The 27,776-nt window shown below is 37.1% G+C and overlaps 7 protein-coding genes across 7 annotated transcripts; 5 read left to right on the top strand and 2 right to left on the bottom strand.

The window, feature by feature from the left end:
- Nucleotides 1–215: 215 nt before the first annotated feature.
- Nucleotides 216–1,283, top strand: NCS54_01101800 (Hypothetical protein; the record flags this gene model as incomplete). Its single annotated transcript, XM_053156305.1, has 1 exon — nucleotides 216–1,283. The coding sequence occupies exon 1, from the start codon at nucleotides 303–305 to the stop codon at nucleotides 1,281–1,283; it is 981 nt and encodes a 326-aa protein (XP_053012280.1). The 5' UTR covers nucleotides 216–302.
- Nucleotides 1,284–1,672: 389 nt separating this feature from the next.
- On the bottom strand, nucleotides 1,673–2,765 carry NCS54_01101700 (Hypothetical protein; the record flags this gene model as incomplete). The annotated part of the gene is made up of 2 exons (XM_053156304.1): nucleotides 1,673–2,600; nucleotides 2,653–2,765. The coding sequence occupies 2 exons, from the start codon at nucleotides 2,763–2,765 to the stop codon at nucleotides 1,673–1,675; spliced, it is 1,041 nt and encodes a 346-aa protein (XP_053012279.1).
- Nucleotides 2,766–4,206: 1,441 nt separating this feature from the next.
- Nucleotides 4,207–5,271, top strand: NCS54_01101600 (Hypothetical protein; the record flags this gene model as incomplete). Its single annotated transcript, XM_053156303.1, has 1 exon — nucleotides 4,207–5,271. One exon carries the CDS (start codon nucleotides 4,207–4,209, stop codon nucleotides 5,269–5,271), a length of 1,065 nt encoding a protein of 354 aa, XP_053012278.1.
- Nucleotides 5,272–6,234: 963 nt separating this feature from the next.
- Nucleotides 6,235–8,325, top strand: NCS54_01101500 (Subtilisin-like protease; the record flags this gene model as incomplete). The annotated part of the gene is made up of 1 exon (XM_053156302.1): nucleotides 6,235–8,325. The coding sequence occupies one exon, from the start codon at nucleotides 6,235–6,237 to the stop codon at nucleotides 8,323–8,325; it is 2,091 nt and encodes a 696-aa protein (XP_053012277.1).
- Nucleotides 8,326–9,353: 1,028 nt separating this feature from the next.
- NCS54_01101400 (Hypothetical protein) lies at nucleotides 9,354–10,543 on the top strand (the record flags this gene model as incomplete). Its single annotated transcript, XM_053156301.1, has 3 exons — nucleotides 9,354–9,961; nucleotides 10,021–10,274; nucleotides 10,323–10,543. The coding sequence occupies 3 exons, from the start codon at nucleotides 9,354–9,356 to the stop codon at nucleotides 10,541–10,543; spliced, it is 1,083 nt and encodes a 360-aa protein (XP_053012276.1).
- An 11,157-nt stretch (nucleotides 10,544–21,700) lies between these two features.
- Nucleotides 21,701–22,930, bottom strand: NCS54_01101300 (Endothiapepsin; the record flags this gene model as incomplete). The annotated part of the gene is made up of 1 exon (XM_053156300.1): nucleotides 21,701–22,930. The coding sequence occupies one exon, from the start codon at nucleotides 22,928–22,930 to the stop codon at nucleotides 21,701–21,703; it is 1,230 nt and encodes a 409-aa protein (XP_053012275.1).
- Nucleotides 22,931–25,118: 2,188 nt separating this feature from the next.
- On the top strand, nucleotides 25,119–26,582 carry NCS54_01101200 (Hypothetical protein; the record flags this gene model as incomplete). The annotated part of the gene is made up of 9 exons (XM_053156299.1): nucleotides 25,119–25,202; nucleotides 25,255–25,292; nucleotides 25,343–25,396; nucleotides 25,460–25,466; nucleotides 25,522–25,566; nucleotides 25,626–25,783; nucleotides 25,838–25,894; nucleotides 25,947–26,301; nucleotides 26,346–26,582. 9 exons carry the CDS (start codon nucleotides 25,119–25,121, stop codon nucleotides 26,580–26,582), a joined length of 1,035 nt encoding a protein of 344 aa, XP_053012274.1.
- Between the last annotated feature and the right edge of the window lie 1,194 nt (nucleotides 26,583–27,776).

The following is a 27,776-nucleotide window of genomic DNA, read 5'->3' as shown; positions in this document are numbered from 1 at the left end:
CAAGCGTCATGCAGTGTCTTGGCCGCTGTTTTGCTGCTCCCCTCATGTCATGGTGGAATCAATGGTCGTTGCCATAGAGGGTTTCCTTGTTGACTTCAAGGGCGGGAATGTTCAGTCATCTGCATCGCTTGTGCGCAACTCTTAGGCGTTTTGTCAAGGATGGACCTGCCTACTATAACAACCGGTCAACACCTCCAAGCGTTATGTGAACACCAAAGACTTCTCTACCTGTCATTTCATCACCAATCTTCCTCATACTCGCTTTAACAAATCTTCACAAACCTCTTTCCCAATCTTCAAGCATGGGTTCTACACAAGATCTTGGCGAACTTCAGCCTCTTGTTGACGTCCTCAGCGCCGCCTCTGATATCACCCAGGGACATGAAGCTCTCGCCGAGTTTGTGTCCTCTGGTCCTACCACGGCTGCTGCTGGCGACGCAACTCTCGCTGACATCGTCGCTCAACTGAATGCGGCCGCCGGCGGTCCGGACCAAGAGGTGAAGGATGGCAAGACCCCCATGCCCCAGAACGTCACAATCTTGCCACCTTACACGGAAGCAAATGCAATTCAGAACTACAACTATCTGGTGGACATCTCGTCCATTGTGTCCCTCTACACAGCCATCTGGAATGCAAATGCTCGCAGCAAGCGTGGCCATCCTGAGCCATACAACATCACCATTGCAAGCGAAGCTGCCCAGTCCTTCGCCGACATGGCCAACTCTGCTTACAATGTCATGTCGGGGCCGCTTGCTGGGTTCTTCAACTTTGCGAATGGCTCCGTCACCACCTTCAAGAAGGAGATGTCCAAGACAGAAGTGCATCTCGAGTTCCTTGCCGAGCTGTTCAAGGGGTTCAGCCTGACCAAGCCTGCCATCCTGCAGCTCGACGGCATCTTGACCAACTTCATCTCGTCCCTGAAGACGGTCAATGTCGAGACCGGCTCGACCAACAACACCGTCGACCAGACCCTGCGCATTAACCAGGTCATGCGGCTCAACATCTCTGGCGACGAAGCCAACCCCATCTGGGTGTTCCAGCCCCGCACCCGCATCGTGTACATGCACATCGACGCGTCGACCTGGCGCTGGGCGACCAACAAGGCCGAGCACACGAGCCAGAGCTTCAACATGAACTACACGGTCGCCGACTTTGACCTCAACGTCAACAAGTGGCTCGCCTCCCAGGACAAACTGAACAAGGTGTTTGAGACAGTCAGTGGCAAGTCGATCTCGGAGTATGGAAAGTTGATCAACCCCGACCCCGTCAACCCCGAGAAGTAGAACCCTGGGAGATAGCTGTTTCTGAAATATGAATATTTTTCTCTCCCTCTGATATGACCTGTGTACTGCCGCAATTGCCCCTGGAAGGTGCTAGAAAAGACTTGGGGGTGGGAGAGGTGGAGTGTTTTGATTGCTACAATAGAAGGGCCTTTTGAACCAGCCGCCAATTTACCGGTGTAAATCTTCAAAACTCTTCAAACCTATTAAAAAACGGTATTTTTTCTCTTAGTTCTCATAGCACCGCTATGACTTGTTAAAGCATAGCATCTTTGAAGAAAAGCCAATTTCACTCTCGCAAAGAACACAATTATTGAGGCTAGCTGTAATTCTTCTGTGCTACCTAACTAATTTCTCGTGCCTACCCATCTCTTGTGCGTCTTCTCCAAGGATCAATCTTCGGTTGCTCCACCGGCCTCCTGCGCCGGCAGCACGAGACTTGTTTCTCGTCCAAAGGCCTCAACTCCGCCCTTGTTGGTGATCTTTTTCAGATCATCTTGGTTCCCAATCATCACCTGCAAAGCCTGCTCATACCTATCCTTGTTGGCCACATACTTTGCCTTGTCCAGCTTCAACTCGGTGATGGTTGTGGTCATGCCGAACTTGATCTTCTCATTCCTCTTGAGGATCCCTGGCTTTCGCAGTGCCACAGCCCACTCATCGGCTTTGATGCTGAGAGACACCATGCGGGTGTAGGGGTCGATGACAAAAACGTTGCCGCCGCCAGATATGTCAGTGGCTCGGATGTAATTGATGAGAATTACATGGTTCAGGGTTGGCTGGTCGGCCGTTGGAGTGCATTTGTAAGACTTCAAGGAAGACACAAAGTCAGTCAGGACATTGTCGAGCTCGTCCATCTGCGTCTTGCCAACTGACACCAGACCGCTGAAGATCCGGCGCAGAACGAAATCGTGCAGCTCCGAACGTTTGACCAGAATCTCCTCTGTCTGGGTCGTTCCGCCAAGAGTCGCATCGTAGAAACCCGCAAGGGGGCCCACGGTGAGAGCCTTGATGGCCGCATCTGTTCCTTCGTTGAAGGCAGACACGTACTCCTCAGGCTTGTTCAGGGAGTATGGCTCGGTCTGTTTGCGAGCTCTCCGAGCGGAAACAATGTTGAGAGCCGCAAACATGCGTGTGATTCCTGCCATGCCCAGAAGTTGGGTAAAGGCATCACGTTGATCTGGGTACTTTGCAGACGGTTCAAGTCCAATCATGAAAGGAGCAGGAGCGATGCCATCTTCGACAGAGGCATTTGGCTCGGTAACATCCTTTCTGAGCTCGTCTCCAACCAGCTGCATGCTGTCTTTGGTCTTTACAGGTCTAGAAGACGGTAAGAATGGAACAATCTCTGAAGTTGGGCAGTTGCACATACCCAGATGAGGAATCATCGTCTTGCCCTGCTGGCATGGCAAAACTGGTAGGCTGGCTGGCGTCTGCCAACAGTTCCTCAATGGGATCATGAGTTGGGTCGGAGGTAGGATCCATGTTGATGATGCTCGAAGAAAAGTTGTGGAATTGTTGTGCAGGGGATAACGATGAGATGGCAGAGGGAAAAGACGTTGATGTTGACAAGAACGAACAAGCTGTTGAACGTGCTTCTAACGCGGATTTGGACGATGCTAAGACAAGGACCCTTTTGAGACGTTTACCACCTGGTCAAAAGGCTCGATGAGGGCCCAGGCGGGGTCTTCACAGCAGCCCAATGGAGATAACACAGCGGTAACACAAAGACGTTCACCACATGTCGTCAATGTGTGTGCTTGAGCACCCCGCAACTGCCATGGCCCCTTGGAATGGTTACCCCGCTGTGGCTGGTCCCCCAAACGATGGCCTCAACGCGGGTCGGCTCGTTAGTGACACACAGGATGGAGGTCAAAGCGGCCGGGGAGCTCGAACGCAGCCCCGCGATCCAGACAGCAATAGTCTAGTGCCATGTCTGACCTGCATGTACGGCTTGTCTTTTAGCGACTACTACCGGTATGCATGCGAGAGTTGACTTATTGCTCACCATCCATCTTCTAGCGCAGTCTCAAACTAACGACATGTCTAAGACATCTACGCACAATGCGTAACTAGGTATCGTCCCCGACGTTCCGGCCCAAGCCACCATCCGATAGTTTCATGAATCAAGCAGAGATCTTCTGATTTTCTTGACTATTGGCTTGTGGCAACTCAAGATATTCTCATCATACCGCATTCTCCCCCTCCACTAGAGCTCTGTTTGCTGGCGTAGTGTCGGATCAGCGCTTGCCGAGACATCGGCTTCTGGGGCATCAAGCTGGGCAGACACACCAGGCTAAGACGTCAGATATGTGACAGACCAGGGGGTGTTTTCAACATTGACTTTACACCTCGTAGATTTTGTTGGGATATGGTTTCTTTTCCAAGCTCGGTCAGAGTTAAACACGATAGTTTACGGAGAGACACCTACTGCATTTCCAATATCATATCACGCTTCAACATCACAGACTTAGTGCTCCGCCACGGAAGCAAGGCATCAATATTCAACTGCATTTCGCCTCAAAGGGATCTTTTCGACATCATTAGACCGTTCTAGGATTATTCTGCAAGAAGTGCTGAGGGGCAACCCCCACCTCCAACATCTCGATCGCTTCCGCTCCTTCGACAGTGGCTGAAGATGGGAAGATGAGCGTTGAGTAGTTGACGCTTCCTGCCCAGTCTGAGAATGTGCATAGGCATGGAGGGAAAGCATCTCTGCCCAAGGGCATTCAAGGCGCGCTCATCAGCCGGAATACGGTAGTTACTTGGGCACAAGGGACGCCTTGATTAAGTATAATAAGGTAGTCAGGGGCACTCTGACTGCACCATCCACAAACCAAACACTCCATCTACACAGCTCTTTCCTTCTTATCACACATCTTTACAACATCTCAGATCTTGGAAACTTCCCTTTACTCTTCCAAAAATGGCGCAACCTGAGCCTTTGACCGTCGAGCAAGCCGCCGGCATCAGCGCCTTCATCCAAGAGCTCTCCATCAAGGCTGAAGGTGGCAAGCCGGCCGATGAGGAGACTCTCGCTCTTCGCATGCTAGCGGCTGAGCACGCGTCGCCCGACTATGACCTCTCCAAGATTCACTCGTCAAGCCTTGGTAGCGACGGTCCCGTCGCTGCGTCTGCCGACGGAGATGACAAGTTCGACAAGCTCGCGGCCTTGATGATGGGCGACACCAAGCCCCCCGCGGAGCAGGTGGCCAACGGCCAGGTGCCCAAGCCACCTCCGGTCGTCCTTCTGCCAGACTACAGTGACGCTTCACTTGCAAGCAACTACGCCACCCTTCAAGATGCCAACTCTGTGATCCAGCTGTACTCCAACCTCATGCAGGTTCAACAGAAGCCCGATGGCTTCGACATCACAAAGGACGCACCTGCGGCCTTCAACTTCCAGGCACAGACGGCCTATAACGCCATGTCCGGTCCCCTGGCCGGCTTTTTCAACTTTGACACCGGCCGCAGCCAGACAATCAGCAACACGGTCAACAAGAGCGACATTCACAACTTCTTTATCGGCACGGTTTTTGGCAACTTCGGGTTCTCCCCGGAGACCAAGAAACAGCTCGACGACCAGCTGACCTCGTTTGTCGATGCTCTGTCAAAGATTGCTCCTGGCAATGCAGCCAACATTGTCTTCTCGCTTCGTCTCTGCATGGTCCCCAGGACGAATGTGACTGGAGATACGGACAACCCGACCTACATCTACCAGCCTCAAATCTTCCTCCTGCGAATGGCGTTTGACGCCAACACGTTCTACCAGAGCACCAGCAAGAACAGCGGCGTCGACAAGATCAACTTCAACTTCACCCTGACTGTTACCAAGTTCTCCCTGAATGTGAGGAAGTTTGAACAGAACAGAACCAGGTTCGACCAGATGTTCCAGCTTGTGACCAACAACAATCTCGATCTCTCGACCTACAGCAAGCAACTCAACAAGCAGGTGCAGACCAACGAGTCTAACCCTGGTGCTGGCAAATAAACGACCAGGTACTACAGTAACAAGGTGGCGTCTGAGCTGAAGGTGATGCGATTCCGAGATTGGAACCTGCCTAGAAGTACACTGGGTCCATGTATAAGATAGGTAGAGCAGAGGAGCTGCGACATACTCCGACAATACAATCCGGTTTATCTGGTACCCCGCAATGCATGCTTTTCACCTCGTTCTGAGTGAGCCCTGCACGCTTCATTGGATCGCCAATGGAAGGTTTCTTGTGATACTGGACTTGAGCTCTGGTTTGATGATAATTTCTGTGACATGTGCGGCTTTGAGTCTAGTGAGACGCCTCGTTGTCAAGCCGCCATGTTTATTTGATGAGAATGTCAATGCGGTCCAGCCGTCCAGACAGTTGTCTGTTTACTGGTCCGCGTTGGGCGTAGAGCAGCCCAAACGCAAAAAGCCCCAGGGACCAAACTTCGGTATTGTTGCTCTAGGTAGCATCCCTATCGGTTACGCAAGCTTCAATCAAGTGGAGAAGCTGCAGCCACATGGTGACTGAGCAGCAAAGTCTCCACGCAGAGCCAGCCAGTGGGATGGAACGTGTCTTGGTCCCCGCCACGAGGGAGCTGGACTAACTCAGGTCGGTTCCCCGGATGGTTGGGAATCAGCCTGGGGTGAGGGAGGTGTAGTGCGGACCGGGGTGCATAGTTATCAATGGACGGACACCAGGCGTCCACGCCACCACCGGAACCTCCCTCGCATAGGCATGCGGGCATGGAACCCCTCACTTCAATTGATGCCTGCAGGAAGCTCGGTTTGGCCGTGCCTAGGGCCATACGCCTTTACCTAGCTGGCAGGAGGCAAGGTCCCCAAATATGTACCCAAAAGCGTCCTGACTGCTTGCATGTCTGTAACTGCCCGACCCAACACTCTTCACTGAGTCTCAAATCCCCCTCTGCACACTGAGAAGTCCAAGTCCAAGTGTAAGTTGCTCTTGCCAGTACCATGCCTGAAGAGATCGTCATCAATGGCAAGGCCGTGGCAACCGACCACAAGCACCAGCACAGGGATGCATCAAGCTCTGACCACATCCTCATTCGGACCAAGGGCGATCCCTTGAACAAGGCCCAGAAGAATGAGCTGAAAGCACTCGGCGTCGACATCCACGAGTTTGTTGGCAATGAAACTCAGCAGCTCTACCTCTGTGGCTACCCCAAAGACTCGCTGGTCAAGATCCGTGCTCTCAGTTACATCGAGTACGCCGATGTCTATGCACAGGAATTTGTCGTTCCTGATGTGATGCAGACTGCAAGCACCCACTCTAACGATGCGGTGGAAGTCGACATCCTCATGCATCGCGATGTGGAAGAGATCGACAGAGACCTCATAGCCAAGATCTCAGAGGCTGCCGATGTAGAAAAGTCGGCCATCTCAGTCGACTCGGGCATGGTGAGAGTCAAGGTCGACGCTGAAGCGTTGGACAAGCTCGCCGCCCTCGACGAGGTGCGAGTCATCCACCCAGTCAATGAACGCACCATCTTCACCAACGTTGCTCGTCGACTCTTGGGGTCTGATGATGCGATGTTCAATGGCACTGCCTACAAGGGTCAAGACCAGATCATCTGTGTGGCCGACACTGGCTTCGACGCTGGCAGCACGACAGATGTGCATGACGCATTCACCGGTCGTGTGAAGCAGCTCTACGCCTGGGGCCGTCGGACACAGAACAGCTCTGACGACCCGGATGGCCATGGTACTCACGTCTGTGGCTCCGTCCTTGGTCGAGGCCAGCACAGCACTGAGGGTTCGATCGAGGGAACAGCTCCAGCTGCATCTCTGATCGTGCAGTCCATGTTTGTCCGCTTTGACTGGAGGAATCGATCAATCCTTGGTGGCTATCCCGCGGATCTTGGCCAACTGTTTGATGAGGGGTACCAGGCTGGTGCTCGCATCCACACCAATTCATGGGGCACGCCGCTGCCGACGACAAATGTACAGCGGCCGTACGATGCCAGCGCCGAGAGCATTGACAGATATGTCTGGGATCACCAGGACATGACGATTCTCTTTGCCGCTGGCAACGACGGGCAGGATTCCAACCTCGACGGCAAAGTTAACGATCGTTCGCTCGGTGCAGAGGCGTCAGCGAAGAACTGCATCACCGTCGGAGCATCTGAGAACCTTCGGCCCACCTTGCTGTCTGGTAAGAACGGCGGTCCGTACACGTACGGCGCCTTCTGGCCGGACAAGTTCTCTCAAAACCCTCTGAGGGACGACCACCAGGCCGACAACCCGGAAGGTCTCGCGGCGTTCAGCAGCCGGGGTCCCAGCGCCGAGAACAGGCTCAAGCCTGACGTCGTGGCGCCTGGCACAGCTATCCTCTCCGCCAAGTCGAGAAAGAAGAGGTTCCTGGGCGGTGTCGACAGGACGGGCGTCTCGGACGACAGCCGGTACCTGTACCTGTCTGGTACGAGCATGGCGACGCCGCTTGTGGCTGGGTGTTGCGCTGCTGTTAGAGAATGCCTCCTCAAGAACGGCTACACAGATGAAGCCAACGGGGTTACCAACCCTACGGCATCCCTTATCAAGGCTCTCATCATCAACGGCGCTGTCCCCGTGGCGGGCCAGTATGTGCCACTCCATATCGGCCAGGGACCCAATCCGCATTCGGGATTTGGACGAGTCAACATCGCAAACACCATCGCGATGATTGAGCCTGATATTTCCTCTTCTGGGTATGGTATCGGTGTCATCGATGAGGAGACAGAGGAACCATTCGTGGCTCAGATCCCTATTCCCCCTCCGTCCGGCGACAGTGGCCAGACATTGAAGCTTACAATGACTTATGCCGACCTTCCTGGCGCGTCGCTGTCTAATGACCTCAATCTTGTGGTCGTGGCAGGTGATAAACAGCGACATGGCAACCAAGGCAATGAGGAGTTTGACGTCAATGCGACGCAGACATTCGACCGCAGCAACAACGTCGAGCAGATCGTCTGGCCAAAGATTCCTGGCGACAGTGTCAAGGTCATTGTCAAGCATTACCGTCTACTTAGTGCTCGTGTGCCATTTGCGTATGCTTGGAGATTCTACTAGAGGTTGTAAAGAAAGTTGTGTGGTTGTTTAAGAATTCTACTACAGTGCAGTGATTTCAATCTCGAATCCATCATTATTGTCAGGTCCTCTCTTCGGGAACGACTTCGTGAGAACTACAGGCAGGGGTGTGGCCGGTTGCAACTTGAGTGTCCAACTCCAGGACTACGCGGCAATGACTACGTAATTCTGCCATCAAAGCATCATGTACCCTATTCATAGCGATTAATGCACCCATGTTGATAATACAACTTCGACACGCGGCCTGGAAGAGAGTCTGAGCTCATGTGAGCTATGACATTCCCCAGGGATGCATCACACCACAGAACAGGAGTGGGAGGCGATGTATCTCGGCCTACAATCAATATACCAGAGCAGGCGGTGTATCTTGCACGTGCAAGGTTACAATGAGGCCATTGCAGCAAAGAAAAGACATTGTTAAGCCTCAATGACGTTGTAACTGTCCAGAATTGGATTGCGGCAGAATTCAGCCAGCCACGGACAAGCCTCGAGCCATATGTCTCAAAACCACCGTCATGTAGATCTTAAAACCTACGAAACTCACATGCATCCTCCTTCAGTATAGTCTATTAAGACAGGTTCCATGCATATGCTAGCGCCGAGACAACTCGTTCTCATATCGCACCCCCGTTCAAGCATCTTTGCGGGGATCTTCGGTGCAGCTGGCTTCTGTACGATACTCCTTTCTGTCACGGTCATAGCGCATACCCCACCAAGGTGATTCTGGGCCATTGTGAGCAGGTATGACGACGAACCTGCATTGGATTTGCGGCCTGAAATTGGCTCTCAATTCCACCCAGTACAGACCTCTTCTTGCGGAGGAAAGCAGGCAAGCAAGACTCTATCCTCGGCAAGTCAAGAAAGGGTTTGCAATCAGACCGTGAATCACCCGCCCAACAAATACAGCAACAGGCTTCCATTCGCTAACACATCTCTCCTGATAGACATACGTGTCGTGTCACTGAACCTGTCTTTGATCCCATCATATCACTCACAACTGGTAGTCGACCATGACACAAGCCCCAGTAGCCATCGCTGGCGCCCTCACAAGTTGCCCAGATATCTGGGCAGACTTGGAACTGGAACCGCGACCGCGACCCTCATCACCATCGAATGCCCCGGCTGCGATGGTGATCAATGACTTCCCTTCTTTTGCCAGAGCCCTCCCCTCCTGGACCGACGTGACTGGCGCTGTAGTCGCCGCTGTAACTAAGGCACTGGGACAGCAGGGGCTCAAGACAGCCGAATCTGAGTTTGCTCCGGTTCTTCAGCAAGTGTTTACAACCCTTGGCTTCAACTCCAACGTATTCTACACCGCGATCGGTGTCGCCCTCCCTGACCCCCAACCAATCCAGCAGGTTGCAGCGCAAGCACGTCAGGTGAACGAAGAATGCCCTTCGCTCTGGTACGTCAACTTTCCAAAGAGTCTTTCGGCACAAGACGCACAAAAGGTCAGAGATTATCGGCAGAGCATGCAGGATTTCAGAAGCTGGTCCTCGGCAAAGTGGTGGAATGAGGTCAACCGCCGCCAGGGAATTCCCGATGACTTCACGAAGCGGGTGCTGCAAAGCAAGGAGTTTGCCAAGATTGCATGTGAAGACATGGTAAAGATGTCCTGGTATGCTTTCCCCTTTCTACCTGAATGTCTGCGCAGTCTAACATGCGAGTTATCTCTAGGCTTCGCACAACAAAGAATCCGTTGGAAGCCAAGCACATGATTGACTGCACTGCGGCTGAGCTTCATGAGAACATCGTTTCTCGAGCGTTGGCGGGCTGGTCAGATGTTGACCAGGACACCATGGACGCCGTCGAGCCTATTCTGCAAGATATCGTGAGGACCGCTCAGCCAGGCACGCAGCGCATGAGCGAGATGAAGGTGGTCTTGATCGAGAAGTACGTGTTTGATGCACCAAGCGATAGCATTACTTCATGTAAGTCGATACATAAGCATCACCGGCGCAGCTAATGTGAGGGACCAGACATCCGCTTGGTGAGCTTTGAGCTACAAGAAGCCTTCTACGATGTCATCTTTGGCAAGGCGCAGGGGCAAGCTCGTGTCAGTCTCCAGTTAAGCCTTCTGCAGTACGAAGCAGCATTTGAGCAACAGAAATGGGAATGGTACTCTAAAAACTATATAAATGATAATGACATAGGCATATTTGAGGACCTTATTAAGACTCAGTCCATAGATGTCAAGTAGTTATATTATCATACATAATAGCTATTAAGCAACTAAGGGAATTATTTCTATAGCAATATAAGAAAAGATTGTTATCTTAATAATAATATAATACTTTAAAATATATCTCATAGTATAAATAAAAGCATTTATAGTATAATTAAAATTAAGATTACTTTTAATTTAAATAATACTTTTAAAAGAGCATATTATAATACGAGTTATAATAACCTCTAGGATTATATATGCCTATATGTTATTAAATATAACCTATACTACTTATCTTAAAATATATTACTTACTTTTTTATTACTATAAAATTAGTATAACTAGGTTATGCCTTAAGAACTATATAATTATTATATATTAATAGGTCTTATTTAAGAAATTACTAGTATTACCTTGAGTAAAAGTATATTATTATTAATATATTTAATAATAACTTTATTAATTAACCCCTACTTTATATTAGTTTATTAAGTAAGATATACAAAGGATATTAATAAGGCTATTAAAATATATAATAAGTAAGTATTACAGTTATATAAGTAGTATAAAAATCTCTTAACTTATATCTTTTGTATTTAATTAATTATTTCCTAATTACCTAGTATATTATAAGCTTATATTAAGACTAAGATACTTCTTACTTTTTAAGCTATATAAAATAATCCTAAGTTAAGTATTTAATAAGTTATAATTAACTATAAGTTTTATTATTATATTTTATATTCTTAATAGCATAGTATTTAATCTTAACATAATATTATTTAGAAATTATCTTCGTTATTTAATTTAGAGAAATAAATTTATTAAGCCCCTAGCCAAGGCCTATATGCCCTATAGGGCCTAATTAAGCTATAATCTATTAACTAAGATAGGCATAGTAGACCTTTTAGCCTAGCTAGCTAAGGGTTAAGGTAATTAAGGCCTCTCTTCTCTTTTATAATAAATAATAGCAATTTCTAATTAATTCTAAGATTATATATTTAATTCTAGCTTTATAAACTAGTATTATAAATAGCGTAAGGATTTAATAGCCCCTTATGCCTAGGCATATACCTCATATATATATATATATACTATAGGCTAGATATATTCCTATAAGTATAATCTAATAAAGAGAAATATACCGCGCAGAACTTAGCCATAGGGCCTTAAGCCCTAGAAGGTCCCCTATAGCTTCTGCTAAAAGGCATTAAGGATAATACTAATATTAGTATATAATAATTATTAGGCCCCTAGCTAAGGCCTATATGCCCTATAGGGCCTAATTAAGGTATAATCTATTAATTAAAACGGGCGCGGTAGACCTTTTAGCCTAGCTAGCTAAGGGTTGAGGTAACTAGGGCTTCTCTTCTCTTTTATAATAAGATTTTAATTTATTATATTCTTAACTTAGATTTGTAAGAATTTCCCTCTTAGTCTTTAATATAAAAAAATTACTAATTAATTATAATATATTACTTATTAATATATATTAAGCTTTAAATATTATTAAGTAATACTTAGAACTTAAAATATCTTTTTATAAATATAATTAATAAAAAGCTAAATATAAAGATTTAATTATAATTTATAATTAATTTAATTATTATTAAAATTATTATTATATATATATATTTATATAAACTAAGATATATATATTATATATCTATTAGATAGGTTTAATTCATTAAACCTATAAACCTTTATTTACCTCTAAGTTTTAATCTAGCGCTAAGCCTTAGTATTAATTCTTTTTAGGTTTATAAAACTCTAATACTAACTCTAAGAATTAATCCTTCTAAAACCTATAATACTAATAACTCTTATTTCCTAATATTATACTTATAGCTATATAGCTAGATCCTAGCTAGCTATAAGACTTTTTAATCCTAGTATTTAGTAATATAAAAAGTCCTTATAGTTATTATAAGTATTATAACTTATATCTTATACTAGGTATTATTTTTTAAGTCCTTAAGGAATTTAATATTTTTATTAATAAGATATTTCCCTTTTTATAACTTTATTTTAAGAGCTTTTAATAAAAAAAGCTTTTTTTTAAGAAGACTAAATCTTTTATTAATATTAAAATTAAATAAAAAAGACTTAATAAAAAATATATATATAATTAAAGATTATAAGTTTAATTAATAATAAATTATTATATTATATATTTATATTAATATTTTTAAGGTCTTTATTTAATATTATTATTTATAGTTTATTATAAATATAATTATAAAATATAATATTTAACTAAATAATAATAATAATTTAAAATAAATAAATTAATAAGAATATTAATTTTAAATAAATATTTTAATTAGTTTATAATTAATTAATTAAGTAATTACTATTATTTTTTAATATTTAATAATTATAAATATTATTAATTTAAGAAATTTAAGAAATATTATAAAAAACTAATTAATTTTATTTAATATCTTAGTTATCTTATTAATTTTAAGATCTTAATATTAAGTATTTTTATATATTAAAATAAGCTTATAATTTAGAAATAAAATATCTAATTAAATAATTTATTATATATATTTTAAAACTAAATTTCTTTTAGCTTTATTTATTATATATAAAGTTATTATAATAAAAAGAAATATTAAAAAGCTTTTTAAAAAAAATTAAATTTATTTTTTTAAACTTAGGAATAATAATTTTAAAGATTAATATATAGCTATAAGTTATAATTATAAGATAATAGGCCTTAATAGCTAAATTAAGGTAAAATTATAAATTAAAGGTAAATCTCTATTATATATAAGACTTTAACTTACTAAGCCTTTTATAATAGCTTAGCTATAAAGCTTTTAGGAAGTCTCTATATATATAATAACTAGCTAGGGTTACCCTAATTAAATAGTAGATTTAATAGCTGCCTTATATCCTTATAATTATCTCCCCTCTAGAGATCTTAGTCCCTAAGATCTTTAAGTAAATAAAAAAGCTTTAAATAATTTCTTTAAGTTTTTTAATTTATAAATAAAGCCTTAATATAAGCTTTTTATTATATTACCTTAAATATTTAAGATTAATCTTTATTTCCCTTTTATTATAATTTAAATAATTAAAATATTTTATTAATTCTTTAATATTATTAACTTTATTAAAGTCTTATTTTTATTTTAGCTTATTAATATTTATTAAATAAATAATATTTATTACTTAATATATTTTATTTTAATTTTTTTTATCAAAGTTTTTTTATATATTTTATTTTCTTTTAATAATATATTAGCTTTTTTTTATAATATTTATTTTTAATATTATTATTTATATCCTTAGGCCTTATTATACCTTTAATAATAATATTAATTTTATTAATTAATAAGCTAATAATTACTTATATTTTAATTATCTTATTTATATTTATAAAAATATTTACTTAATATATATTATTAATATTAATTATATTATTTATATTTATTATAATTATTATACTTAGAGATATAATATTATAAGTTCTTTTAGCTAATTTATTAGCTTTATATTATTAACCTCTAACTTAGATTTTTAATAAGCTTTTTAGTATTACTTAGTAATATTAAAACTTTTATATTACCCTTTAAGAGTATTACTTAAATAATATTAACCCTCTAGTAAATATTAGCTTAATAACCTCTACATTACTATTTAGCGCTATATTATTACTTTTAATAACTATAATATTACTTAAAATAATATTAAGGATTAATATATTAACCTAGCTAAAAATATTAATAATTAAATAATAGCTAGCTATTAGCTTATTAAGCTTATTTTTATTTATAAGCTTTAATCTATATATATCCTTATAAGTATAAGTCTTTTTTCCCCTTGCCTTATATTTCTCGCTAACTTAGTATATAGGCCTAAGTTTATATTAATAAGACTAAGATCTATAGTCTTATTAATATTATTTAGCCTACCTATGCCTATAATAATATTAAGTCTTATTCCCTTTATTATATATTAATTTATCTTTAATCTACTAAGACTATAGCTATTCTTAATAAGGAGAAAGCTTATTCTTTTTATTATAATCTATCTTAATTACTTATTATATATACCCTTATTAGTATTTTAGCTAATACTCTTATTATTACTTATATTATAATATATATTAGTATTCCTTTTATTCCCTATAGTATAAAGCGCTTTAGTATTAATAATAATAATAATAATAATAATAATAATAATAATAGCTCTAGTAATAACTTGCTGCTTATTTCCTTTACTCTTAAGAGAGCTTATATTATTTATACTTTTACTTATAGTAAGGCTAAGGCTAAGGGTAAAAACTTAATAAACCCTAGGCCTATTAATAATAATAAGTTTAATATTAGTTTTTTTAACCCTTAAATAAGTATTTATAATTATAATTTTTATTTTTTATAGTTTATAATTTATAGTTTTTAGCTTATATTTAATAATAGCTTAATAATAATTATTTTCTTATAATTTTATTCAGTTATAATCTTTATTATTTATTTTTCTTATTTAAGTCTTTTTTATAATTAATACTTTTATTTTCTTATAAATATTTTAGCTAAGTATTAATTAATTATTATTTTATTTCTTATAATTTCTCTTTATAACTTTATAATATTTCTTAATTATTATTTTTATATTTTTTAAATAATAATTAAGCTTTTAAGTATTATATTTTATTAACTAGCCCTTTTATTTAATAAAATAAAATAATACTTTATTAATAAGCTTATAGTTTATTATTTTTTTTATTTTTTATTTATTAGGCTTAGCCTTAAGCTTTAATAAAGCTTTTAGTATTATAATATTATTTAGCTAATTATTTTATAATTTAAGAAATAATATATAAAATATATTATATATATATTAATAGATTTCTAATAGCTCTATAATATAGGCTTATTTATTATACCTTATAAAGATTTTTATTTTAATAAATCTTAGGGCTAATTTAAGGTATTTAAATTATTAATTTTTTATAGATATTTTAATATATTATTCTTAATAATATACCTCTAGCTTATATTTTATATTATAATATTTAAATTAAGATTTTAAAATATAATATTAATAATCTTTTATTAGCTTATATACTTAGCTAAGTATCTCTAAGTATTTAATAATACCTTAGATATGTATTTTTACTTCTAAGGGAATATATTTAATATACCTTAGGTAATATTTATATAATATCTTATTAAGAGAAACCCTAATTATTAAATATTAGTTATTATTATATATAAAAGTAGCCTCTAAGAGTTATATTGCCTAATAAGTAGGCTTATTTCTTATATATACTCTTAGGTATTTCTCTAAGGTTTAATATATTTATTTTATTTATTTATTTATTTATAAGTAATAAGTAATTAATAATTAATAAAATCTTATTTTTTTTTATTAAGTTTATTTAGAATTTATTAATAATAAGTTTATTTTTATTATTTATAATACCTTTAGGTATATTAAAATAGCTTTGTATATATTTATATAATAATATTATTAGGCCTATAGCCTTAAGTTTTTTTATAATTAAAATAAATATTATATATATTATTATATAATATATAATAATTAATATAATATTATAGCTTTTATTATTATTATATATACTTTTTAATAAGCTAGTTATAAAGTTAAGGCTAATTTCTTAAAATAAATATAATAAAAATAATAATAATTTAAATTTATTATATAGCTTATACCTTAATATATAAATATCTTAATATATTAGGTAACTCTTAATATACTTATAGATATTATTTATTATGCTTAGCTAATAGAATTTCTTTTTTATTAAGTCTAAGGTTTTTTAAATATTTATATATCTTACCCTTAGATTATTATAATATTAGTAAAATATTTCTAACCTTAAGGCTTTTTATTTTAAGATAACTAATTAATCTTTATATTATAATAATCTAAGTCTATTAATAATATAGCCTTTATATTTATTAATAATTTTATATATCTTATTTTTTAGCTCTTTATATTATTAATCTTAGCTTTATAATTCTTTAATTAATATATTAAGCTTTTTAAAAAATAATAAAAGAAATATTATTTTACCCTTTATAAATTATTTTATAATAAGATATAAAATATATTACTTTAAAATAATAACCTTAGCTATAAGTAGTTCCCTAGAGACTTAGTTAAAGCTTTTTACCTCTTAAATAATTTATAATATAATAATCTCTTTTTACTTAGCTTTTTAATGCCTAGTAATAACTATAAATATAATATAATAAGTATTACTTTTTAATATATATTTATTATAAGAAATAAAGCCCCTTAATATAGCTCTAATAATATATATATATATAATTATAACTTAGGTCTTACCCTTAAGGCTAATAATAATATATTAAAGATTTAATAATAATTTATATATAAAAATTAGCTTTTTAGTTAATATAGGGAATATATCCTTATATAATATTTCTCTTTTTATATAATTTAGCCGCCTTAATAAGCTATTAATAAGGTTTTTACTCTTAGGTTAATATTAGATATTAAAATTAAAAATAAAAAGTTTATAGACCTATCTTATTAATTTACCTCTTAGTTCTTTTAGTAATACTTTTATAATACCTATAAGGGCTTAGTAATTCATAAGAATTAAAAATTTCTCTAAGAGGCCTTATAAATAATAACTCTAATATTTAAGGCTATTAATTATAACTAATAACTCTTATTACTTTATAGCCTAGTATTATATTATATCTTAAAACTTTTATAATTAATAAGTAATAAATTATTATTAAGAGTTTATTAATTAAATAAAGATACCTAAGATTACCTTAATTAATATATTTATTTTAATCTAAATTAATTTTAATAAATCTTAATAATAAAAAATAATTATAAAATAAAAAATATATTTTAGGCTTTTAAAAATATTATTAATTTCTTTAAATTAATTAAAGTTTTTAATTTTTTTTTATTTTTATTATTTTTTAATTATTTTATTAAAAGGCTTATTATTACTAAGTAATATATAATAAATTTTTAATAAAAATTATAAAATCTTAAAAAGACTTATATATCTTTAAAAGAGATTAATATTAATTATTTGTTAATTAAGTTAATATATAAAGGTTTTATTTAAATACTTTTTTATATAATAATATATTTAAGAAACCTAATATTTTATTAATAGAAATTATATTTAAATAGCTTTTTATAGAGTTATATTTTAATAAACTATTATAAAGCCTCTTATAAGTAATAAATATATTTTTTCTTAGTCTAAGAATATATAAAGATATTATTTATATATAAGATATAATATATATTAAGTAAATTAATAAGTAATTAATAAATATATATTTAAAAAGTAATTAATATATTTATTAATTTAAATAATATAATAATATACTTAAAATAGCTATATCTTATATAAAAAGTAATCTCATAGTAATCTTTTTTATTAACCTTAATCTTATAATAAGTATTATAGATATTAATCTTAGATATATATTTAGCTCTATAGAGCTTATTTAATAGGTTATTAATAAATAAAAAAATATAATAATTTTTAATTATTACTTTATTTAACTCTTTATAGTTTATATAAAGCCTTAGCCTTTTATTTTTCTTAGAGATAAAAAGTATTAAAGTTTTTATTTATAAAGTATTATATATATCTATTTACTAAGTTTTTTATAATATATTTCTTAAGGGCTTAATATTATATTTTATTTATAAGGTATAATAAACTATATAAAGGTTTTTTATCTTTAATTAAATTAATTTTATATATAGCTTTTATAAATATTAATATATTTTTTATTATTTATTTATTAAAAAACCCTTTTAATACTTTAAGTTTTAAGAAAAGCTCCTTAGGTATTTCTATAAATATACCTATTTTATCCTTACGTACTTATTAAGTAACTTCCTTTAATATAAGAAATATTATAATATATAATATATATATTTTTTTTCTATTTTTAATAATCTCTTAAGTAAAAAATATTATATTAATAATAATAAGTATAATATAATATTATTTATTAATAATATAATTAATTATTATATTTTTTTTATTTTATTAATAATTATAATAAATAATATTATATAAATTATTCTTAAACTCTAACCTAGCTAATACTTATTATATTTTTTATAATTTATTATATAAATTAATAAAAAAAAATTAATTAATAAGTATTTCTTAGATATATTTTTTTCCTTTAAAGAACTTAAGCCTAAGGGCTATATAATCTCTTATTAACTTAAGGCTAAGCTTTTATATAAGCTGTATATTAATAATATTAATTTCTATATTAATATCTATAAAGACTTTAATTTCTTTTTTAGCTATACCTTAGAGAACTAATATAAAGATTATAATTATTTTTCTAATTAGTATTTATTTTTATATAAGTAAGGATAAAAGTTTAAATTTAACCTTTATCCTCTTTAATTTTTTTATAAATTAAGCTCTTAAGCTCTAACTTTATTAACCTTTATTAATAGCCTACCTTTACTTCTAAGGGGAATTTAATTTATAAAGAGGTTATTATTCTTAATATATATCTTAGTATAATATACTTAAGTCTTATAGCCTAAATAGCTATATTTATTATATCTTAGTAATAGCTTATTTCCTCTTTATTCCCGGTATAGTATTAATATAAGTATACTTAAATTACTTATATTATAATAATTTTATTTTAATATAAGGTATAAAAAATATTTATTAAAAGAATTTCTTTTAAAGCTTTCTTTATAGCTTAAGCTACTAAGGGAATAATACTTCTTACTTAGCTATTTAATCTTATCTTAAAGCTATTTTCTCTTAAGATAATTATTTTAATTAATAATTTAAATCTAGAGGTATTTAGCTTTTTATATAATATAATAAGCCTTTTATAAGAGATATTTTTACCTCTTAAGCTCTTTCTTTAATTTAATATATAAATTATAAAAGAAATAATAAGCTATAGCTTTATTATCTTTTATTTTTTTAATAAACTCTCATAAAGTATATATTAATAGGTAAAGTATTATATTAATACCTTATTAGGCTTTTAGCTTATAATTATAAATTAATCTTTTATTTATTTTTCTTAAAGCTGTAAGTTAATATATTATTTTTATATAAATACCTTAAATTTTTCTTATATAAGATCTTTTATTAAGCCTATAATAAAATTATATTAATTAATTTATAATAAATAAATAAATTTATTTATTATTTATTTAATTTATTACTTTAATATTATTTTTATATAAAGTTAATTACTTATATTAATTACTTTAAGCTAATTATTAATATTAATAATAATAACCTCTTAGGTTAAAATCTTATAATTATATCTAAGTAGCTTTTTATAATCTCTTAGCTAATAATTAGCTAATTAGTCTATAAGGTATTTTAAAATCTTTGATAAGAAATTTTTTTATTTTTTGTATTTATTTATTTTTTTATTTTTATTTTTTATATTTATAGCTCTTTTTTAATTTATTTAATAAAATTAAAGCTAAAAATAAAAATAAAAAAATAATTATTAAAATTAATTTTTATTTTTTTCTTAATACAATATTTCTTTTTATATAAGATCGTATTAATTCTAATAATTTTCATATTTATTATTAGCCTATATTAAGGAGGTTTATATTATTTATTTTATTTATTAAGGATAAGCTATTATAAGGTTAGCTTATAAATAATAATAAATTATAATATCTTTTAATCTCTTAGATTAGCTCTTTAAGGTCTTCTAAGTTAAGAAGGTTTAATAAGGTATTTCTTAAATTACTCTTAGTAATAGCCTATAAAGTAAATAACTATCCTAAGAAATAATAAGATTCTCTTAATTCTTTTATCTTAATTTTATACTAATTATTTATTAAGAAGAAATTAAAGAATTATAAAATAATAGGCCTTAATAGCTAAATTAGGGTAAAATTATAGATTAAAGGTAGTTCTCTATTATATATAAGACTTTAATTTACTAAGCCTTTTATAGTAGCTTAGCTATAGAGCTTTTAGGAGGTCTCTGTGTATATAATAACTAGCCGTGGTTACCTTAATTAGTTAGTAGATTTAATAGCCGCCCTATATCTTTATAATAATACTTCTTAAAAAAGAAACTAAGCCTTTAATCTTTTAGTTTTTAAAAACCTTAAAGATTATATTTAAGATTAAGTTTTAATTTAAATATCTTAAAAATTAAATTAAACAATATTAAAATAGCTTCTTAGAGTTAATATTTAAAACCTTATAGTTTTTTAAGAAAAAAAATAAAATAATTATATATTAAGTTATTTTATTATTTAATAAAAATAAAAAGCTTTAAGAAATAAATATAATATATAATTAATATTAGAAAATAAAAAGATTTAATTATAAAAGAAAATAAGTTATATTATTAAAAAATAATTATTAATTAATTAAAAAACTATTAATATATAAATAATAATTAAATAATTAAAAGATAATAATTAAAAGAAATATTATACTTAAGGATTTAGTATTATAATATATATAATAAGCCTAGCTATAATATAAAAATTATTAAGTAATAATTAAGATATTTTTAAAAAATATAATAAATAATATTAATTTATTAAATAATTTATAATATTTTATTATAATATTTATTTATAAAAAATAATTTATCTATTTAATTAGTTTTTATAATTTATTTATAAATAATTTCTTTAAATTATATTATTTTTCTTAATTAATATATTTATTTTTATAACTTATTTATTTAATATATATATATATATATTTTATAATTTTATTATTAAATAATACTTAAGATTTATATTTCTAAGCTTATTAAATTATAATAAATTATTATATTCTATAAAATATTTAAAATTTAATAATACTTAAAGGTATTTTTATAATATATAAGGTATATATTTAATTAAAATTATAACTTTAATATAAAAAGTTAAATATTTTAATTTTTAATAAACCTTAATATATTTTCTTTATAAACTATAAATAATTATATATTATATAAAAGGTCTTATTTCTTAAGAAATAATAATAAAATATTTATTTCTGTATTAATGGGCAATATATATTACCTAGTAGCCAAATCCATTCTGCTAACACACAAGTGGACGCCTATCAACAAGAGCGCAGCGCCAGTAGCCAGATCCCCAAGATTGCAATGAGTTGACTGATCTCAATCGTGGGCCGTTGGAGACTCAGGATGTCAACCAGCGTGAATGAAGAGCTTATAGGGGCTTCCTGGCCCATCCAATTCGCTTCTGACCTCCATCAAAAACTACAAAGGCAGCCTTGATGGCGATATCACCAAAGATGTTGATGCCGATGCCGTCGCTAGGCTGAAGACTGCCGTAACAAGTCTTACCATCATTCGTGGCGGCGCCAAAGTTGAGGTATGTGCCGGGAATGGTGATTGTTACACCACCAACAGCAAAACTGAAGGTGGGCAGGTTGGTGCTGCATCCAAAAGTGTAGGCGTTCATCCTTGAATCGAATCTTGACCCGCTGACCTTGGCATAGTACGCTCGGTTGACAGTGTTGGGAAGAAGGAGAAGTGTGGTGCCGGTATCAGCAATGCCATTGATCGACGTGCGGCCAATCTTGTCGGTGCCAACGGCATATCCGCTGGATGTGAACTGCCACCAACCATTAGAGGAATCAACAGGCACGTATCCAATGATTCCGGTGTAGGTGGTGTTGTCGATGTAACCAAAGTTGTAGGTTCCGGGCCTTTGACGCCTCAGATTTGCGGTGAAGACGGCGGAGCGAAGCTGTGGGATAGCGTTGTCGAAGAACGTCTTTTGTGACCTAGGCCTCACGGTATTGAGAGAGCTGAATCCCAGACCCATGAGGCCGTCGAGGTTTGGCTCCGAGTCGAAGCTGCCAGAGACCCTGTTGGCAGTCTCGACAGCCTGGTTGTTGACTCTCAAGCGGCCAGCAGAGACCTTGTCGAGATAGACATCCCCAGAAGACGAACTGCCGTCCCCATATCGGATTTCAAATATGTAGCCGTTGAGTTTCCTGGAAGTGCTGCTCTTATCAGGGTTGTAGCTGGTACGTTGGCTTGCTCCTTGGGTGGTATTGGTGAAGACCCAGAGATCTGAAGAGCCCGTGTCCAAATCCAGATTGAGCACTTGGCCAGGAGTGCCAATCTGGATGGGTGTCAACCACTCAACGTCCCCATCCTCGGGTGTGGTGACAACAGTTCCAGTGCTATCGGCTCGCTTGGCCTCGGTGGATTTGGTGTTGCGCATGACCTCGGCGAGACCTTCAGGCAGAGAGGCTCCATATTTGACGTATGCCCTGGCAAGAGCCTTGGGACAGTTGGCAACGTAACTGGGGTTCCTGATCTGCTCCACGGAGAACTGTTGATCCTGAGCTGGGCGAACTGGACAGCCAGTGACAACAGCCCCGAAGGCCAGACATGCCGAGAGGAAAGTCACGAACAAGGGCGCCATGATGAGCGGTATAGTGGTGATCTGGGAGTGGTTAGCAAGAACTGGGAATAGCTGCAGCCAAAGATCCGCGGCGTTACTTCTCTTTCAGCGATGAACTGTTGAGCGACTGGCACTCTTGCTCTGGGATCTAGTACTGGCAGGGGGCAAGCAATTGATATATCCAAGTCTTCAAGTCAGGCTGGTGCTATGGTTGGTTAGAGCTATGGCTCGACTTGGTGGCCTATTCTCGGCGTATATTCAGCCACGAGTAGCCCCCGAGTCCAATCAGTCAGTTCGTCGTCGCTTGGGCTTGGTCTATCATGCCCTCGACGCCTACGCGAATGCACTTTGACATTGGAAGCTTGCCTTGGGGCGCTCCATCATGACAGCTACTCTCGAGTTATACTTGGAATTTTGAAGTCGATGATACACTCAGTGGTGTTGTGGACGCGCAACATGAATCACTCTGCCACGCTGACATCTTCATCCTCTCTTTGTTGCTAGATGCAGAGCAGGCCCAACTCTCTGGCTGGCCTATCAACGGCGTCTCCTAATCACCTGTACCTCTAACCTTTGTCCAGACGGCAGCATTTGACGATTTGGTAATTAAGCAGTATCCCCGCAGTATGCAGGTGTTTCAATCTTAGAAAACTATGCAATATTTGCAGGGTCGGTCAGTTCTCGGCTGATCCCACAGACGCAACTCTTCCATGATCCCGTGGCGGCCAGATCCACAAAGAGAGCATAGCCTTCGAGGGCTGGTCGCAAATTGGTTGAAACGGGGGTTGCCTCAGCGAAACTGAGATGACAGTTCCCTTTTGTCAATATTCCCAGCTCTTCCCTTTTCATAGCTTGCTTAATGGCCCTGAACTTGGGCAATATTTGTTTAACACTGTCGGTTTTGTCTTGATTTGAGTCATCCAGAACTGCCCTTGGTTGTGGGTAGTGATGGCGCAGATGGCGCTTGGTGGGCATAGTTTTCATCTTCCCTCTTACGTCTATACTCATCATTGCGAAAGTAGTGGCGTCTGAGAAACTGACTTGGAATGGAATGGTGCATCTGGCTATGGCGCCACCCCAGTATTGCTCGCAAAGTTCCGCAGAGGATCAAGTTTACCCAGCCACCGCCTTGATGTATGGTTACTCCTTGACGGCATCAAGACGCCCAATCATGCACACTACAAACACCATGGTTTGTGGTCAAGTGCCTAAAGTGCTTGTTATGGTGAAGAACGATCAATTTACAAGAAAGAATTCATAGCTGATGTCGAGGATAAGTATACTCAGCATCCTCTTGTTAACAGAATCATAGGTCTTCAGGCAACATTTCAGTACTCGGAAGAGCAAAACCAACATCCATGATAGTGTTTTTGGAAGGTGATCTCGGGGGCTGTGTTAATGAAGGACTAGAAGCGAGGTAGACTGAGTGTTTTTTTTTTTTTTTTTTTTTTTTTGGCTCATAAACACCAAGCATTTTCAACAGTCGCCCTCCAAGTAGACCAGTTAATCTAGATGTGCAATACTTTTAAGGAAGCCCAGTCTGCAAACTAAAACCTGGATAATGTGTGAATGGATCGTGTAGATTAGGCTGATGTACAGGGTAGCGCATGGATTCTTGACCACCTGTGAGTGGCCTCAGTCTTGGTTAACCTGGCGAGTCAACTGGTGGATGGATTGTAGGCCTCTGCTCGGATGAATGGCGAGAGCCTACATGGTTACTCACCGAAGTGCAACGAGATTCTTAATCGATGTAGACATAAATGGCGCAATACATGCGCTGTTTGTTGGCTACGCGAGGTCCAAGGGGAAGCGGCCCAACGCCCGACGAGCCCTTGAGGATACGCCACTGATCGTGGGGCCGGGTCCAACTCTTATCTCCAATTGCTCTAACAGCGGCCCGTCAACGGGGTCGGCTAGATTAGGCATAGTTGCCCCGTCTGTCATGCCATTGAACCAGGATCAACACGGCACGAGCCTGGAAGGAGAAAAGCGGGAGGGGAACCCTGCATTTCAACGTGAAGCATGTCCAGTTTGCTAACAGATACCTATCAGAGCTGCGAGATATGGAGGTAAACAATGTACTTTCCATCGTGATATGATTGGCTATTGGTCGTGAAGCGTCCCACAGACTTCCACCACTGTTAAATCCATCACGATCCCACTGTCACTCCATCGCCAACTTGCCCCGAGATTTCATTTCGTCCCGAAAATGTCCACCGAAGAGAGACAGGAATCTACAACGCCCCCGCCCCCGCTCCAGGAGACTCTGGCGGAGAATCCTTTAGAGGCGGATGTGAGTAGTAGCACGATCTCGGTTCGCCTATTGGCTCACCATGTCCTCGTAGGATGCTCCTCAAGATAATGATTCGGCCTATGCTGTCTCGTAAGTCTGCTGTTGTAACCTCAAGGGACGGGCATTGATCAAGACGATAGGGAAAATTCGGCCAGCTATCAGACCTCACTAGCCTCAAGCATCATTAACTACAAGTACGTGCTCCGCTCAGTCATAATCTGAAGCTTGTCTGACCAGCACCTGCACTGTTGGTGTAGATATGAGGTGAGCATCAGCATAAATACCAATGCATTAACAGTGGCTTACAATATCCTCCTAGAATGGACGTCGTTACCATGCATTCCGTGCGGGCACCTATCTCCTGGTATGTATCCAGAGACTCATAGGCAGGGAAAGAAAAGAAGACCTGCTAAAGAAAACTAGCCAAACGACGATACAGAGCAAGACCGCATGGATCTAGCACATCATATTTCTCGACTCTTACTCGGCGGTGAGCTTTTCAGGGCACCTATCTCTGATAACCCCCAGCGTGTCCTCGATCTCGGCACCGGCACTGGAATCTGGGCGATGGACTTTGCCGAGTTTGTTTCCTCCCGCCATGATTGATATCATCGTCTTTCTAATATAAATACTAGCGAACATCCCTCCGCAGAGGTAATTGGAACGGATCTCAGTCCCATCCAGCCAAAATGGTAGGCTATTGTTGTTTTTATATGTCTGCATTTACCGACTCAAAGGATCCAGGACTCCCCCAAACTGCGCCTTCGAGGTGGATGACTTCGAAGCAGAGTGGCTCTATTCCAAGCCCTTTGACTTTATTCACTCCCGCGAACTGGAAGGCTGTATTAGCGACGAAGATGCACTGTTCCGGCGTGCATTTCAACACCTGAAACCGGGTGGCTACATCGAGTTCCAGGCCGCGTACCCGCGCTGGCTCTCTGACGATGGCACCGCAGAAAAGGCCAAGAACGCCCAAAGCTGGCTCAAGACTCTGATCGACGGGTCCGCCAAGTTTGGAAAGTCTCTCGAGGGTGCTATTGGCTGGAAGGAGAAACTGGAGAAGGCAGGGTTTGTGGATGTAAAGCAGGAGATTTTCAAGGTATGTTACACTTTGACCTACCTGTCTAGGCGTTGCTGACGTAGAAGATACCTATTGGTGCCTGGCCCAAGGATCCGAAGCTCAAGGAGATTGGAAGATATCAGATCATCCAGCAGATCCAAGCCGTTGAGTCATACACTCCTCGGATCTACGGGACTGTCCTCGGTTGGAAGGAAGAAGAGGTCCAGGTGTACGTGGCCAAGGTCAGGAAAGAGCTCAAGGATCCGTCGATTCATCTTTATGCACCGATCTACGTTGTTTATGGAAGGAAGCCCGAGTGATGAATTCCACGCTCTCTTGATTATCTCTAGTGTAGATAGTTTGGAGTGAAATGGGTGATAAGGAAGTCCTTATTTTTCCCAAGGATTGCCCTTACATATATGATACCAGCCTTTATCCATTTATACCACCTATACCCCCATCTGTGTTCCTTCTTTGGCATCATGTCAGCCCTCTGACCCATGATCCTCTCCGCCAGGTAGCCTTTGAGCGCGATGCGGGTGGTAAGTGAAGTAGGAGCCAATCTTGGCAACTGCGAATGAACTTTTCCAAGTCTACTTGATGAAGTTAAAACTGAGCGGTCCATCTGGGTGCCCTTAGGCCCGGGCTACGGTATTCAATCAAGTCCATGTCACGAGACTGGGAGCGTTGAGTTCGCGTGGCCCCGAAGTGCCGGCGTGTAGTTTAGCTACCAGATTATGGGAAACATTTCGTCATGTTAGCGAAGCGAATTATCGTGATGACACGGTTGTAGAGTTTACGCCATCACAGGCAGGTTCTAGCACAGAGAAGACATATTCTACTTGAAGAGGGCATAACCTTGGGTTTTAGTTAAGGAATCCAAGATATATAATTTCTCTTATTATAATACCCTGTTTTAATTAAATTAGTTCTAAGCTTGATATTTCAAAGATTGAAGATATATATAGCTATATATATCACCTTTTATTCCTATATCAACAGCTCGGATTCAGAGTTTAAAATCCTTAACTATAATAAATAAGTTAAACCTCAGAAAGCCATATGATATTCCAGATATAAGTTTACTATGCCTTAGTTAGACTGGAAAAAATAATTATCCTAAGTCATCGTTCTAGCACCCCTCTGATATCTATATCTTGAAACCGAATGATCAACTCGTGCACCTGGCCCATATCCGAGTTATCAACATTTACAAGCCCACCTTGTGACGTCGGCAAGCTGCTCGCTCCGAGACTGGTATCAACACCAAGACTGCGAGCATACTCAAACTGATTGTGAAAGATAACAGCCAGGCACCAGTATTCTCTCATGTAACGATAAAACCCAATCTTGCTTCCGCCCTCGGAAGGTTCAGGGTGGGATGACTGGGATGGCTGGTCTTCGACCAGAACCAGGTCTCGAGCGACCCAGGCCCGCATCCAGTTCCTCAGCCCTCGGGTAATTGGCAGGGATGTTGATCCATAATCTGCTCCGTGGTGGTGATGAAAAATGAG

Source organism: Fusarium falciforme, chromosome 9 (genome assembly GCF_026873545.1).
Source record: "Fusarium falciforme chromosome 9, complete sequence".
In the NCBI taxonomy this organism is placed as follows: Eukaryota; Fungi; Ascomycota; class Sordariomycetes; order Hypocreales; family Nectriaceae; genus Fusarium; species Fusarium falciforme.
This window is presented reverse-complemented; position numbering and strand designations above follow the sequence as displayed.